Genomic DNA, 14,360 nt, shown 5'->3' on the forward strand with positions numbered 1-14,360 from the left:
ACATAAAATTGGGAGTCACTTTTATAAAGGTCATATTTTAAAGCCAGCAGACTGGATAAGGTCACCAAAGAAGTAAGTACAGACTGGAAAAAGAAGCAATCTAAGCAAAGGAGAGTCCTGGGTACTAACGTTAGGAGAGGGAGGAGAAAGGAGGAACCAGCAAATGGTGATCAGCATGTCAAATGCTATTTGATAGGGAGAGTAAGATGACTGAGAATGGACCATTCCTTTAGCAAGGTGAAAGTCACTGATGATCTTGACATGAGCTGTTCAGGGGAGTGGTATGGGCCTACGGAGTTTGATAAAGAATGGGAGAACTGGAGCGCTTTCCTCTTTCAAGTTTTACTATAAAAGGAAGCAGAGAACTGACACATAGAACAGTCAAGAGGTTTCTTTTGCTTAAAAAATTGGAGAAGTAAGCATGTTTGTATGCTGAAGGGTTTGCCCCAGTCGAAAAGGAAAATGTGATAATGAGGAAAGGGGATGTGATCTAGTGCTAAGTGGAAACCCACTTAGGTAGAAACACAGATGGTCCTTTACAGTAGATCCCATTACCTTCAGATGAATAGGTTTATATCCATGAGGAAGAAACGGAACACATTTAGTCTTCCTGCTAAGAATTAAGAGCATTTAATGCTACTAACTCTGAAGGGAATGAGGCAAAAAGAAGGAATAAAAATATCTCTTATAGATAAGAAACAAGTTTAAATGACATTAAAGATTATGCACTAAGCTTTTTGAAAACAACAAATTTTGGAAAAGAAGTTATTTGGTTTAGGTACAAAAATCCTGACTATTGTGAATGTTTGACAACTTCCCAAAACAATATTTTCAGCATTGCCTACATCATATCCTTATGTTCCTATATGTTTAAAACTTAGGTCTAGTGTCACACATTGGTTTCTGTTTTTCTCCCTTAAAATATATAGGTCTTCATCAATTTTCCTCAACCTTTTTTAAAGTTTTTGAAAAACTATATCTCACCCTTCCTTTTTTCCTCGACCCCTCCCCACCACATGAGACTCACTGGCCTATATACCATAAATATTAGGATGCTCAGATGCTGAGAGTGCCGCACTCGTATCTTTAAATCAGCTTTCAGAATATCAGAATCCCAAATGTCCCAAAAGCATTACCGTTTTAGGCTCAGGAAGAAAACTATTAATGGTTATATTTCAAGAGGAAGTTTAGTTTGAAAACTAGACTTAATTTTATTATGCAACTTAATATAAGATATTCATTTTATTCTTTTTCCAAGTGCATGCAGCTGATCATCTGGAATATACAATCAATTTTACCAGTTTATTATGAAGAACACTGATCATATGTATACATTTTTAATCAGAGTCTTATTGTATATTATAGTAAAGGTCACAGATGATAAATTTAAGAATTCAAAAAGATTCATTTGGGTTTTGATGAACTATGAGTTTTCTGTATCTCAAGGTAAATATAATCAATTATTTATTCTTTCCTAAAATTTAAACTATGGAGAGAATCTGAGTGCCAAAGTTTACATACTAGATCATTCAATTTATTGGTCTAAGAGGTAGTGGCTCTAAAATTTCAGTGGGCCAAAGAATCACCTGCGTGCATTTAAAATGCAGATTCCTGGAGACCACGCCCAAATACTGCAATCAAATAGGACTGAAATAGCACCCAGGAATCAGCATTTTTACAAGCGCCCTCATGGAGAAGGTAACATATTAATAAGGACTTAAAGACAGGGAATGAGACATGAGGTGCTATAGAAAATACTGTTCAAAGCGTTTTCCCTGAGCAAGCAAAGACATTCTAATTTCAAGCCCCAGACTAGCTTAAACTACTTGTCATATGATAAAATAACAGATGCAGGGAACCCTAGAGTGTTGGCCCACAAACCCCTGGTTCTCCAAGCTTCCAGTTCTAGAGTCAGAAAAGCAGGACAGTCCTTGCTTGGGCTTGTATACAAACCCTGCAAGGCTGCAGAAAGGACCTGTTGCCACCCACAGCTGTTGTAAAAACATCCACTTCATCTTTTGGTGGAGTGCTTCTTTCTGCTTATCAACCCAAACACTTCCAGAAGACATCTGTGGTCTCCTGTGTAAACTGTCCTTTTCCAGAGGATTGGAGATCACAGATATAGCAATTGCCAAGCTCTTTCCCCCCCGACTTCATCCCTAATGCAACATTACATTAAATATCATTCATAAATATCCTTAAAGATCTCCTCTGTCAATTTACAGTACTACCTAGAAAAACTGTGAAATGAGCCAGGACAACACAGAAAACTAGCAAACTTTTTTTTTAGTGGAGAGATGTTTTCTAATGCTAGATGCTTGAAAGTAGCAGTGGTGCCTTTAACCGCTTCTGAAGACAACTGTATTTTATTTCCTTTGTGATTGATATTTTTCTTGAAAAAAAATGAAAGGCAGGGAGGTAAAGTGACAACTCTGAAGCTCTCTGTCAAATTATGAGTAGAAATTATTTTCTGTAGCCCTCTATCCATCAGAGCACTACCAATAACGTTGGCATCAACCATTTACTGAGCTCCTACTATGTACTATCCTAGAGGTAGACAGGAATAACAAAAGATACAGCATGATTCCTGCCCTTGAGGGGGTCTTACATTCTTGTTGGGAAGACAAGACAAATACATCAAAAGATATTGGAGTTACACAAGAGGTCACAGAAAGATGAGGGAGCTTAAACTGGGTCTTGAAGATTAGAAGAGAGGAAGGAGGCTAGAGAAAAGGCATGAAGCAACAGTGAGCCTGAGCAAGGTGCATGGCTTGCCAGGAAACAATAAAAGCCCAGTTTAGTTGAGGTACATTAGCTCACCAGGACTGCAAAGTGGGAGAGAGTAGCCAGAGAGAAAACTTGAAGCCATACTGGAGAGAGAGCAAGCCTTGAATGTCAAGTCAAGGAGTTTGGAATTTGTAGACAAATAAGAACAGTCAGTTTCACACAAAGCAATATTTGGGAATATTAATGTGTTAGAGACGTGTAGGATTGATGGGAGCAGAGAGAACGTGGGGGCAGTTAGAAAGCTACCAGAAAAATCAAGGTATCAGGTGATGGAGATCCAGAGAGTAGCAGTATTAATTATTACTAGTTTTATAGGCTTAATTTCATAAAATATAACTAAATTGAGCTGTGCTACATATGCAGTGTCAAGATTTTTCAAAGGATGTTATCAAAATGAAAATTTGGGAAGTGTGTCATATTTCTGAAACCTTCCCAGTAATTGATCAGTTTTATGATAAGCAATACGAAGAGGAAAGAAATTTATTGGGTTTTTTAAATATTTTATTCCAGAGGTTGTGACTTCTATTTCACTTTCCATGTCCAGTCAGTTTGCCATTGTGCTTTCAAGCACTGCCCCCAAAACTTCTTTGGCCTGATAATAGAGAGAAATCTAATTTCAAAGGAGTTCATTAATTTCAGGAAAATGAAAAGCTTGGCTTAAACTTAAATATTGGAAACTCAAAAAATTTGGCTGTGATCCTTTAAGCGTTCCAGACATCTATTGTTCAAAATGCTAACAGATGAGTTCCTAATTAGTCATCAGACAAGTAGAAGAAAATTTCTAACACTTAGAAGTGAAACTTCCCCTATTTTATTGAACGCTATATTGCTAGAGGAACAGCTTCTAAAGAAGTCAGGTTGAGTACAAAGATTTTAAATGAACAGTAGCAAAATGCCCCTAATATACCAGCAATAACTGCCTGGGAATTGAGACAAATTGTTTAAACCTAATTTTTTTCTATTATGATTCTGATGTTTGGGGTATGTCAAGGATACGGACCATCATAGACATATCCATGTAGAAATAGAGCACATTTTACCCCATACCCTGGCAAGCCTCATTGCAATGATTCCTCTGTCTGAGCTGTAAGAACTTTGTTTCTTTACAACTTACTTCTGGAAAACAAAATAAGGTACTGCCAACTCTATGTTTTCATTCTGACCTGTTCTTAAATGTTCATTCTGGTGTTCGCAGCAACCACTGTGAGTGAGCCATTAAAGCATTAATGTTGTTGCCACCTTCTTTGCAGACTGAAGAAAGTGTCTTTAGGAGGATGTGGCTAAATCAGTGCTTTTTTCCCCAGTCCATCATGAGTGTGTGTTGACACTCAGGATCACTAGCGCATCTTTGAATCCTAAGTGCTCTATAGAACACAGACTCTGGACTGTTCCCATCTGCAGCACAACCCACATGAGGGAAAATGTTTCTTTGGTCTCCCAGTTTCTAGAGAAATTATTGTTTCCTGTACTGATTTTCATAACCATAGAACAAGAGAAATACTACTCTTAAGATTCTCTTCTTATTTGGAGATCAATGTGTCTTTGAATCTTCTTTATCATGGTTTAAGCACTTCTCCAAAACTCAGATTTGCACCATATAAAATACAATTCTGTTCTTTGATCATTTGCCTTAAGGGATGTTAAATATTGCCTTAGGGTTTTTGGAAGATATATAGCAAGACAGAACTGGTCCCTAACATAGTGTATATTAGTCTAAAAACACTGGGATGAATTAATGAGCTAAATGCCTAGGAAGCATAAAATTCACATCCATGTTAAATATGAACATGCTCCATATTATACTGGGGGAATGACTTCAAGGTGGAAGTTTTTGTTCTTACAACCATTTATTTTCCTCCAAATTTATTGTGTTTTTCTGTAATGCTGTGAAAAGTCTTCATTTCCCCTTTCCCAAGTGTTGAGGTTCAAAAAGCCAGCTCTCAACCATAGACTAATCTTCATCTCTTCAGTGTCTTGTATGTTGATTTAGTTTCATATGTAAGTATTTATATTAGTTTTCTTAGGGATTTATACATCAGAATATATATATATATATATATATTCCTACACAGATATATACAAGTTTTTTATCCTCATCTTACCACTTGACAATACAACTTTAAGTATGTTTTACACAGCTGTTCCTTGGTCAAGATCATTTGCAAGAGCAAGTCGGTTTCTGAAGAAATCTTGTTTGGTGGGTGAAGGATCCATTGAGGGACTCTCATTAGTTTTTTCCCTGTATTCTGATCCACTGGACCTAAAATCTCAGCACACAGATAAAGTACAGGTTGATTTGGTTTTAATTGTTTTCAAATATTTTATCTATCCAAATTGTTTTGCATTTGTAAAACAGTTGCCTCTTACATCTGGAATAATTTTTACTTCCCCTGAATTTCATGACTTAGCACATGTGTCACTAAGATTCGCAGCAAACATAAAGAGAATATCTTTCTAATGCTTTATGGAGACAATTGTGACAATTGTGTATGTCAGTGTAAGACACTATGTAATAACACTGTAAAAGGGGAATAAAAGCTCAGAAAATTTGAGAAATCCTATTTTTGAACTACTCCACAAATTACCAAGGCCCTTAAATTTAAATGGATGGAATTCATTGTTCTCAACCAAGGTTATCAAGGCCTTTACTGAATTTGGGCATTACATTACAAACTCTTGCTTTTGCTTGTTTTCATTTTTAAATGAAAGATTTATTGAAGCCAACCACACATATATGCTACATTTGGTAGAATGCAGAAATTAGTACAGTAATCAGATTGAGGAGATTCTATAATCTCAACCACCACAAAGGAACCAAGCCCAATCAATAGTCAACAACTCAAATCAGTCCAATTGAGTCCCCAGTCGAGGGTGCATTCTTCCTTTATCTTGGTTAAGCCAGTTGGGTAATCCATTCCAGCTCTGCACCTTCTCCAGTTTGTTCATGTCAGAAGTCCCTGGAGGGAGGAGGCTTTCTGGAAATAACCTCTGATAAGCTAGGCTGGGGTCCTTTGGCTAGTTTAAACTCTAAACTAGAATGGGTAACACTAGCCCAGTGTCTAAGAACCAATCTCAAAAGACCTCATGCAGGATGTATGAAAGTGATGTTAGACATGAAATTCTTTGTCCAAAGTTCCTAGACAACTGAAAACGTTCTCCGTATGCTGAGGCAGAGTCAGGCATGCTTCCACTATCCACAAAAGAAGGATAAGTTCTTCCACTATCAGGGGTAAGCTATGAGTCCTCATTGTTTTTATTAGATAATTATGACTCTATCATTTAGTGAATTAATTGGGCAAAATTCAAAGATCCCTTTATATTATCCAAGGAAAGAAGTTGGATCCACACAAAGACTAAAATACTGATGTCTGGAAACCTGATGACTGACTAGATTTTTTTACTTTTCACTCTGGTATTTGGTATCACAGATGAAGCCATAGCTACCCACCATGCTTTCTACTTCTGGTCAAAAAGGAGCACTTTTCCACTACATCCCAGTGCATAAAGGAAAAACTATTCTCTCTCTCAACCCAGTACATCTGGATAGTCATCTAATAAGTTGATATCTGGGTGGGGTGAAAGTCCTCTTTTCAGAAGCCCCCTTGGCACTCTCCCTTGAAATAGCCTCCACAATGCCCCACCCTAAAACTCCAGGCCTTCTCTCAACTCTCAGAACTCCCACCTACCTCCAGTTCAAATGATACTTGATTAGTAAAATTGTTCCCAAAATGTTAGGAAGATATATTTTGAACCATTTCATTCTTTTCTCATATCTTCTGTTATCCAGAAGACTAGGAATGCCTATAGTTTTGGGGGCAGGAAGTCGTAAATAAGATTTGAATGTGGCTGTTGTTTCTTTTGAATTGTTCCCCCACATGACAGTTTCTCAACAGAAATTTGTTAATCAAAACTTAAAATCTTTACCTCACATTTCCCCTCTTAGCTGCATCTGATCTCTCCAAAACCCAACATGTCATACTTTGATGGTTCCAACATGCAACTGTTGCGTGTTTACCTGGAAATGGGAAAGCTTTGATGTCACCACCAGCCCCAAGGACCACAGAAATCTTCACCAGTTGCGTTCCCATTTCTGAAACAAATGCCAAAATCGCCCTGTCTAGTTTTCAGAGTCCACAAACTCAGCTTAGTTTTTTCTTTTTTAACCGCTCTTCTCACAAATCACCTTCTCTGTGTCTTCACGTGTGTGAATTTCTCTGTTTCTTGATATTAAATATTAATTAACTAATGGCTAACTTGCTAATCCTTTTCAAAATCCAGAATTCTACTGTAGCCGTGACTAAAAGCTCATCTTCATCCTTTTAAAGATAATTTTAACAGACTGCTTTATAACGCTTACATGGTATAAGCCACCTCAACATTTGCACTCTTTCAAAGGTGTGGCTGTTAGGCTTTGAAGTAATGTATACCTAAATTACGGGGAAATAACCTGCAGAATCTAGGAGAAAGGGCCAGTGTATCTGCTTTTATTCCCTTTCTCTTTAAACAGGAATGGCTTTTGAGCTCCTGGGCCATTTTGGCTGACTGCAGGGCAGATCTGAGCAGACACAGAGGGACAGGCAGGCAAACACTTGCTGGGAAGTGTACAACTGCTGCCAGTACATTCTGACACATAGCCATCCAAGTGTTTGACGGAGAGAGAACAGACCTGTTGCTAACATTCCTTCCACTCAATTGACAGAGACAAAGAAAATAACAAGTTGGGTAGGTCATACAAGTACAGATTTGCTACAAATAAGCTTTGAAAGTTTGTTTGGAGTCGGGGAAGGGAAGAGGGGTGGAATCTAAGGCTGCAGCACCCTCTGACTTCAGAAGTCTTGGTTTTCTGATTGGAAAGACTGTCCACCTTTAAAGTTTTGGGAGACATACACATGGAGAAGTAAGGGAGCAGGGGAACACCCTTCCTGTTGGCCAAATCAGTCGGCCCTGGTAACAAACAAGGTGGCAAATGAGCATTCATTTAATATATATTTGTTGAGTGCTTACTATGTTCTAGATACTAAACCTTGTAGCTAGGTTACCCTTACATTTGGACTGTAAGCTCCTAATAGGCTGGAACTATTTCTTTTACTTCTTTTGTGCTAGACAGAACCTAGTACACTGAAGACCTTAACTACGTGACTGATTTCAAATGACCTATTGAGAAACCTTTGTAATCAGGTTTAAGTAATCTAAAATGTTATCCCTTCAACAATCTCCTTCAATTTTAGACTTATATAGGAAATGAAATGGGAAATGAGATTGAACCTCAAAGTGGGTAAGAATAGGAGAAGGACTTGAGATAGGCTTTAAGGAGATAAAAAAGAAGGTGAAGGTAAAATTGTCCATTGATTCTTTAGTAGTCCTGCTTTCTATTACATGGTCTTCTCCACAGCTGAGGCTGGGCATATGCAAAACAGCTGATAAGACACCAAAAGAAGATGACTCACTGACATTCAATTATATGGGGCCCTGCAGAAGTACTCTCTCTGTGTGATTAAGAAAATAGAGAGATTTTGAGGTAACTGGTAGAGGGAGGTTGATGACTGGAAAGGAGACACTCTGAGGCATGTTAAGTTATAAAGTGCTAAAGAGGAAGAGAACAGGTGAGGAAGTAGAACTAATCATTTGGAAGCCATATTCTTTAACATTCACTCCCCCCAAATTTGAGGATAAAAAGAGAGAGCATCTACATTCCCTATTCCTAAAAGGTCTTACATAATCATCTTCCCCCTGCCACACCCCAACCAAAAACACTTACTAACCTAAGTGCAAGATTTATATATAACGATGAAGTAGCATTTGCCACACACTTCAGAATAGTCTAGATTTAAGTCTTTGACAGCCTCCACATAGATCCTTCTAGAATGGGATAGTTTGCCTTCCATCCTGCTCAAAGGCAGGGGGATAAGGATTCACTCTAGCATCAGCTGATCACATTAGGTCTGTTCTTGGCTTCTAAGCATCCTCATTTAAAATTTTTAAAGTCACAACATTTGCGAACTTTAAGATATGTAGTCTTTATTCTGATCAATTCTGGGCAGCTTTCAGGGACATATGACCTGGTATCTACCCAGGGCAAATGTGCCTGAGATAGAAACAATCAGAGCGGCATCCTTTTCCCCAAACATCTTGGGCATTTTTCAGGATATTTTTATGATGTCAACTTGACTCTCCCTTTTGAATCCTTGTGGGTATGAGCATTCGGCCCTCCCAGTCTCAGAGGGAAGAGAACCCTTTCCCAGGTTTTCTGTTGCATCTGGCTCCATGCCTAGCTTCATCCCGAAGCAGCATTCTGGGTGTGTGGGGCCACCAGCCAAACAAGCCCCTATGGATACAAAAAGTGTGTCAGTGTAGACAGGAACGAGCCTTCAAAGGGCTGTGGGGGAGGCAGGCAGCGAGCCCCAGATGTGACACATGCAGCTTTTCTGGCACTGGTCCATACCGGACGTTTGAGGCCAGGTTCTGGATGGTTCTAGTACCCACAATTAACCACTTCTTAAAGTCACAGGATTTGCTGCCAGCCTGACCTCCCGACACATGGGAGAATGGGCTGAATGTCTCTTTCTGATTCCTCCCTGTCCTGGCCACATGCCTGACTTCACAGTGCAATTTCCTGCATAATGACTGGGACTATGTCATTCATGATTCCTATACAAGTGTCTCACACAGTACATCCATATAAGAAGGAATGCTGAATTAATGAGAAGAATGGTGTGTTCTCATCTAAGTCAAGAGCTATTAACTTTTCTGTGCTACACTAGGTCCTCCCTGCCCGTCCTCTCTACCTTAGCATAATGCAGCAAACTTTCCATGGTTCTTGGATGAAAATACTCAGGAGAAGCTATTCGAGCTGTTTCTTTATCCCATGCCATGTCCCCAAAGTGCCCACCATGGCACCCTGGACACGAGGGGATAAGTAAGCATCACCCGATGGTGCTCACAGTCCTACACCAGATGTACAAAGCCAGGAAAGCCTGCCAGATGGAGCAGCCATCTGTGTGGTGCCGCCTTTACTTCGATTAATGTTAACATTTCAGATTTTATACACAAAGGCAGTGTCAGAACTGGTGGTGGCAATACGATTGATGCAGGAGAGACTGATCTATGAGAAAAGATAAGGATCAAGGGGATCCATTTGGCCCTCTAAGAAGGATACCAAAAAGCTGTAAGAGGACTGAAAGCAATTAACCAGCACGAATTTGGAGAGTCCACAGCGAGTCCTCAGCATTGTACCAAGGGCTGTGGGGAGCTACAGAAAGATAAAACCTGGTCTTCTACATGGTGAGTCTTTAAATCAAGGCCACATTAATTTCTTGTTTCAGGTGTTAAAAAGATGTGATTAGTCAGATCCATCTACAACAAAGTCAAACTACAGATAAAGCAAATCTCAGCACTAGAAAGCACTCAGGTGATTATCTTGAGCAATCTCCCATCCCGTGCAAGAATCCCTTTCATAGCATCCCTGACCAGGTCATCTACCTTCTACTTAAGAGAATGCACACCCTCATGAGGCAGCCAGCTCCCAATTCGAGGCAGATGCATTTTAGAAAGTTCTTCCTCTTACCCATTGCTCCTAGTTCTGCCCTCTGGATACAGAGAGGACAAGTTCACTCCCTCTGCCTCAGGTAACTGGCAGATCATTTTCTTACATCTCTCTGAAAAACGGGAATTTGCAAAAGAACCAGTGTGGATCCATCGCTCACTGCTCTCCAACAGACAGTACCCAGTCATAAACAGCAGTGGACAAAAAGTGGCTGCTTGTTTTGGGAATACTATGGTTTAAAAAAAAAAAGATAGGCTCAAAGAGTGCGCTTAGGAGCTTGGAGTCCTTAGAAGGATTTAGGAACCTAAATCTCAAGGTCAGGCCAGAGAGCTGCCTGCTTCCAGGTCTCTCCACCCCTGCCAACTTGACAGAGGTAGGCACTGGGCCAGGAAAGATCTAAGTGTATGATCCTAGAGACAGGGATACAATTCTTAACTCCTCACCCCCTAGAATAAAGGGGATGTAGCAATAGTCATGCAGGTATGGGGCTACCTTAGCAAAATTGAACGGGCACTTAGAGGAGAAGGGCTGTGTCTAATTACAGTACTGTTGCTCTTCCCTCCCCTTCCCCGTTCTTCCAGTAACAACAGGCAAGGAGCAACAATCAGAGACCCATTAATCTCAGTACCACCCTCCTCATGGGAGAAGAATTAGTCAAACCATCAAAAAAAAGTCCTCACTTCAGGCCTTTCCCCAATACTTCCATCAAGACCATCATCTAAGTCAGCCCGTAACCTCCACCGTTAAGGAGAAAGTGATTTCCCTGTGCTTCCTCACTTACCAGCAACCAAAGTCAGCAATAGCATCTTTGTTTAACTTTTCCATCCACTAAAATATGACAACTTACTGTTTAAAACTAACTGCAGGAACCTCCTCTACCAAGAAAAACTAATTAGCAGGGAAAATCTAAGGGAGAGAGAAGCAGGCCTGAGGACCACTGGAGATAGAAACAGCAGTCTCTCAGGCAGGCAATGGCTGGACTGGAGAATCCCTCTATGGTCAAATGCCAATGCCCAGCTCTCTCTTCCTTATGTTTCACGCTGGGGTTTGGCCACTGTCTCCCAGTCTGTAAGACAGTGCTGGCAAGTGCTTGCCAAAATGCATGGTGGGTGATTTCATGTAACAACAAGGACTCAGAATCTTAGAAGGACCATAGAAGGGAAAGACCTCATTTTTATCTCCTATGGAGTATGGAAACTCCATTAAAGTGATTTTTAACCAGGGGCCAAGCCAAATCCCTTCAATTATTTCTGCCAGGGACAACACTAGCAGAAGTCCCAATAAACATATACTGGCATCTGGGATAACTATAGGCAGAAGTGCTGAGATGCCCTTAGAAAACCTTCCACACGTGGGGAGATTCTGATGGTGCGCCCATGACACCCAACTCCAATAGTGCATCCCACTCCTCCCGGTCTAAAAGGGATTTGATTGTCATCAGCTCAGTTCCCAGGGGACCTCCTCTGCTCACTCCTCTCAGGACACATGACTCTGGGGAAAAGGAAGTGGGGCTAAAAGATAGAAGAGGCAGAGGACAGAGCTGAGTTTGCTTTTACTCTAGGAGATTACAATGAGAAACATCTTCACCTGGCAGGAATCGTGGTTACTGGGTACAGGCACTGAGCTTGAAGCAGTTGTGTGAAACCAGGCTACTTGATACTTATTACTGTTAAAACCTCAGGACTTAGCTCAAAGGGAAATGAGTTACAATGCTGTCTTGTCTAAGGGCTACTCACTTCTTTTTAAAGAGCTTGCGGAAGGAGCTGCGAAAGCCCCCTTTCTGGTCTTGCCTGGGGTTTTGATCGCTGAAAGACGTTTGTTCGCTTTCTCTTTCGTCCTTTGGACAGAACCTGGTGGCGTCTTCTAAATGCATCTCCTGAAAACACAAAAGAGGGTTGTTTTTTTTACTCTTTCCCAAAGTTAATATATATCCTGACTGTGGGACAACTTTCTTGTCACTTTCCTCTCCCACCCCAAAAGACTAATGGTGGGCACCCTATTCCAACTAAAGCAAACCTAGGCTAATTATGGAAACAGCAGTTGGAAAGAGGATAATGTTCTGCTGAGAGTAGAAGGATTTTCTACGTATCAAGAAAAATAGTCTAGAGTAGAATTATGATATAACAATAATTAAAGATTGGGACATAAAGCAAGTTGGCAACTGTTTAAAGAGTATAGAGATTAACATCTTATTCTGGCACCAATACTGTCTTGCTGGAAAACCAGTAGTAGTCCCTTCACATCTTTGGGTATGTTTCTATTTCTACAAAACAAGAAGTTTCCTTGATTGTAATGCTAGTTTAAACTCATGTCCCTAACTCTCCATGTTATACATAAAAGAGGGAAGGAGTTGTTGAGAGGTCAGATCTTTTTAGAAGTAAATGTCAACTAATATTTCAAACCTGCATATGTGCCTTTAATCCAGTTTTTTACAATTCTTAATCCTTGATATTTGGAGTGTAAAATAAAAAGTTAAAAAATAAGCCTCTATCTTTTGTGAACTCTCTAATTTCTTTTTAAATGTGAGATGTGCTAAATAAAATAGATATGCATATATATTTATACTTCCTTTGAACAAAATATTTACTTTGAGGTGACTGAAATTTAAAAGCAATCAAAAGTAGCTGCTTAATTTTGAACCCAAAAAGAGAACCCAGGGAGTCAAAGCAAAAACTACCCTGAAAGTTTCATGCATTGGACAGGTGACTGCTTGCTGATAGAGAAGCAAAGAGTGGGGATGAATTTTTGCAGGAAACACATGGGTTTGACTTTGAGACCTTAACTTGGAGTTGTAGTAGCAAATCTACAGATTCTCTGAGATTCTGCGAAGATTCATAACTAAACCATGGAGATCAACATCTTGATGGCTTAGTGTGGTGTTTCTCAAAGTGTGGTCCTGGGGCTACAGGATCAATTGAGGCCTCTATTTAAAATGTAGATCCCTGAGCCAACCCAGACTTTCTGAATCAGAATCTCTGGAATTAGGCCTAGGTAATCCTTATGTACACTTAGATTTTGAAAACCTAGGGTTTCCAAAAAACCTTAGTGGTTTAAGGTATGCTCCTGCCCACCTGCACTTACTGTTTGTATCAATCACCTAGGAATCTTGTTGAAATGCAGGTTTTTCACAACTAGAAGGACCTGCAACTAAGATATACAACTATGTACCAGGGGGGATTTGGGGAGATAAAGCAGAAAAAAAAGTGCAGATTTTGATTCAGGAGGTCTGGGGTAGAGCCCCAATTCTACATTTATAACAGATTCCCAGGTAATGCATTCACTACTAGCCCAAGGACCACATTTAGAGAAGTGGGCTTTAAGGGACTCTTTAGGAACTGAATCTATTAATAGTTTAAGGAAAATCTTTCTGTGGAATCATGATCTTGATAATATCGTGCATTTGTGTAGCACTGGAATGCTTTACAAAGCATATTCACAAACTATTTTATTTGGCCTGATCCTCACAACAACCCTTAGGAGTAAGGTAAGGTATATGTTGTCTTATTTTTACAGATGAGAAAACTGGAGGCACAGAGAAACCAAGTGAATTTTCCAAAAGCACACAGCTATTTGGCAGCAGAGCCAGGACTAGAACCCAGATCTCAACACCCAGTTAGGTGCTCTCTGCACTACAGCATACTGTCTGCTATCCTGACTCTTAGAGACAGAACTAAAGACTAGAGTTTGGCTGTCTCTGAGGGGTGGGGGTGGAAGATACACAGTATATTTGAGGAGATGGAACCAAAGGAGCATTATACGTCTCAGCAGGAAAGAGCTGACACTTTTCATGATAGGGCTTTTCAAAGGTTAATCTTTTGCAACTAAAACCCCTATCTCGCTCCCACCTCAAACACACTCACACACAAACACACATATAGGTACAGACATGCCCACACGTACACACAAACACACCCACACTAACACACAGCCTCTTCCCACCTGGACTCTGCATACCAACTCTCTCTAGGACTCCCAACAATCCATGCCTTCTGAGGTTTTAGGAAGAAAAATTTTGTCCAAAACCAGAAAT

General features: G+C 40.0%; 1 protein-coding gene across 38 annotated transcripts in view; it reads right to left on the reverse strand.

Annotated features, from left to right (window-relative positions):
• The window catches only part of ARHGEF33 (Rho guanine nucleotide exchange factor 33), a 117,349-nt gene that overhangs the window by 41,495 nt on the left and 61,494 nt on the right, over positions 1-14,360 (reverse strand). For 8 of the 38 annotated variants that reach the window (XM_070572897.1, XM_070572878.1, XM_070572879.1 and 5 more), the window contains exon 18: positions 12,067-12,206. In XM_070572897.1, coding sequence (XP_070428998.1) covers positions 12,067-12,206 — 140 coding nt within the window. Of the gene's footprint in view, positions 1-3,249; positions 3,380-3,582; positions 5,763-6,711; positions 9,113-12,066; positions 12,207-14,360 lie in introns of those variants that run through there. The other 30 variants (XM_070572906.1, XM_070572872.1, XM_070572871.1 and 27 more) reach the window with 21 other exon arrangements.

Source organism: Equus przewalskii, chromosome 14 (genome assembly GCF_037783145.1).
Source record: "Equus przewalskii isolate Varuska chromosome 14, EquPr2, whole genome shotgun sequence".
Taxonomy (NCBI): Eukaryota; Metazoa; Chordata; class Mammalia; order Perissodactyla; family Equidae; genus Equus; species Equus przewalskii.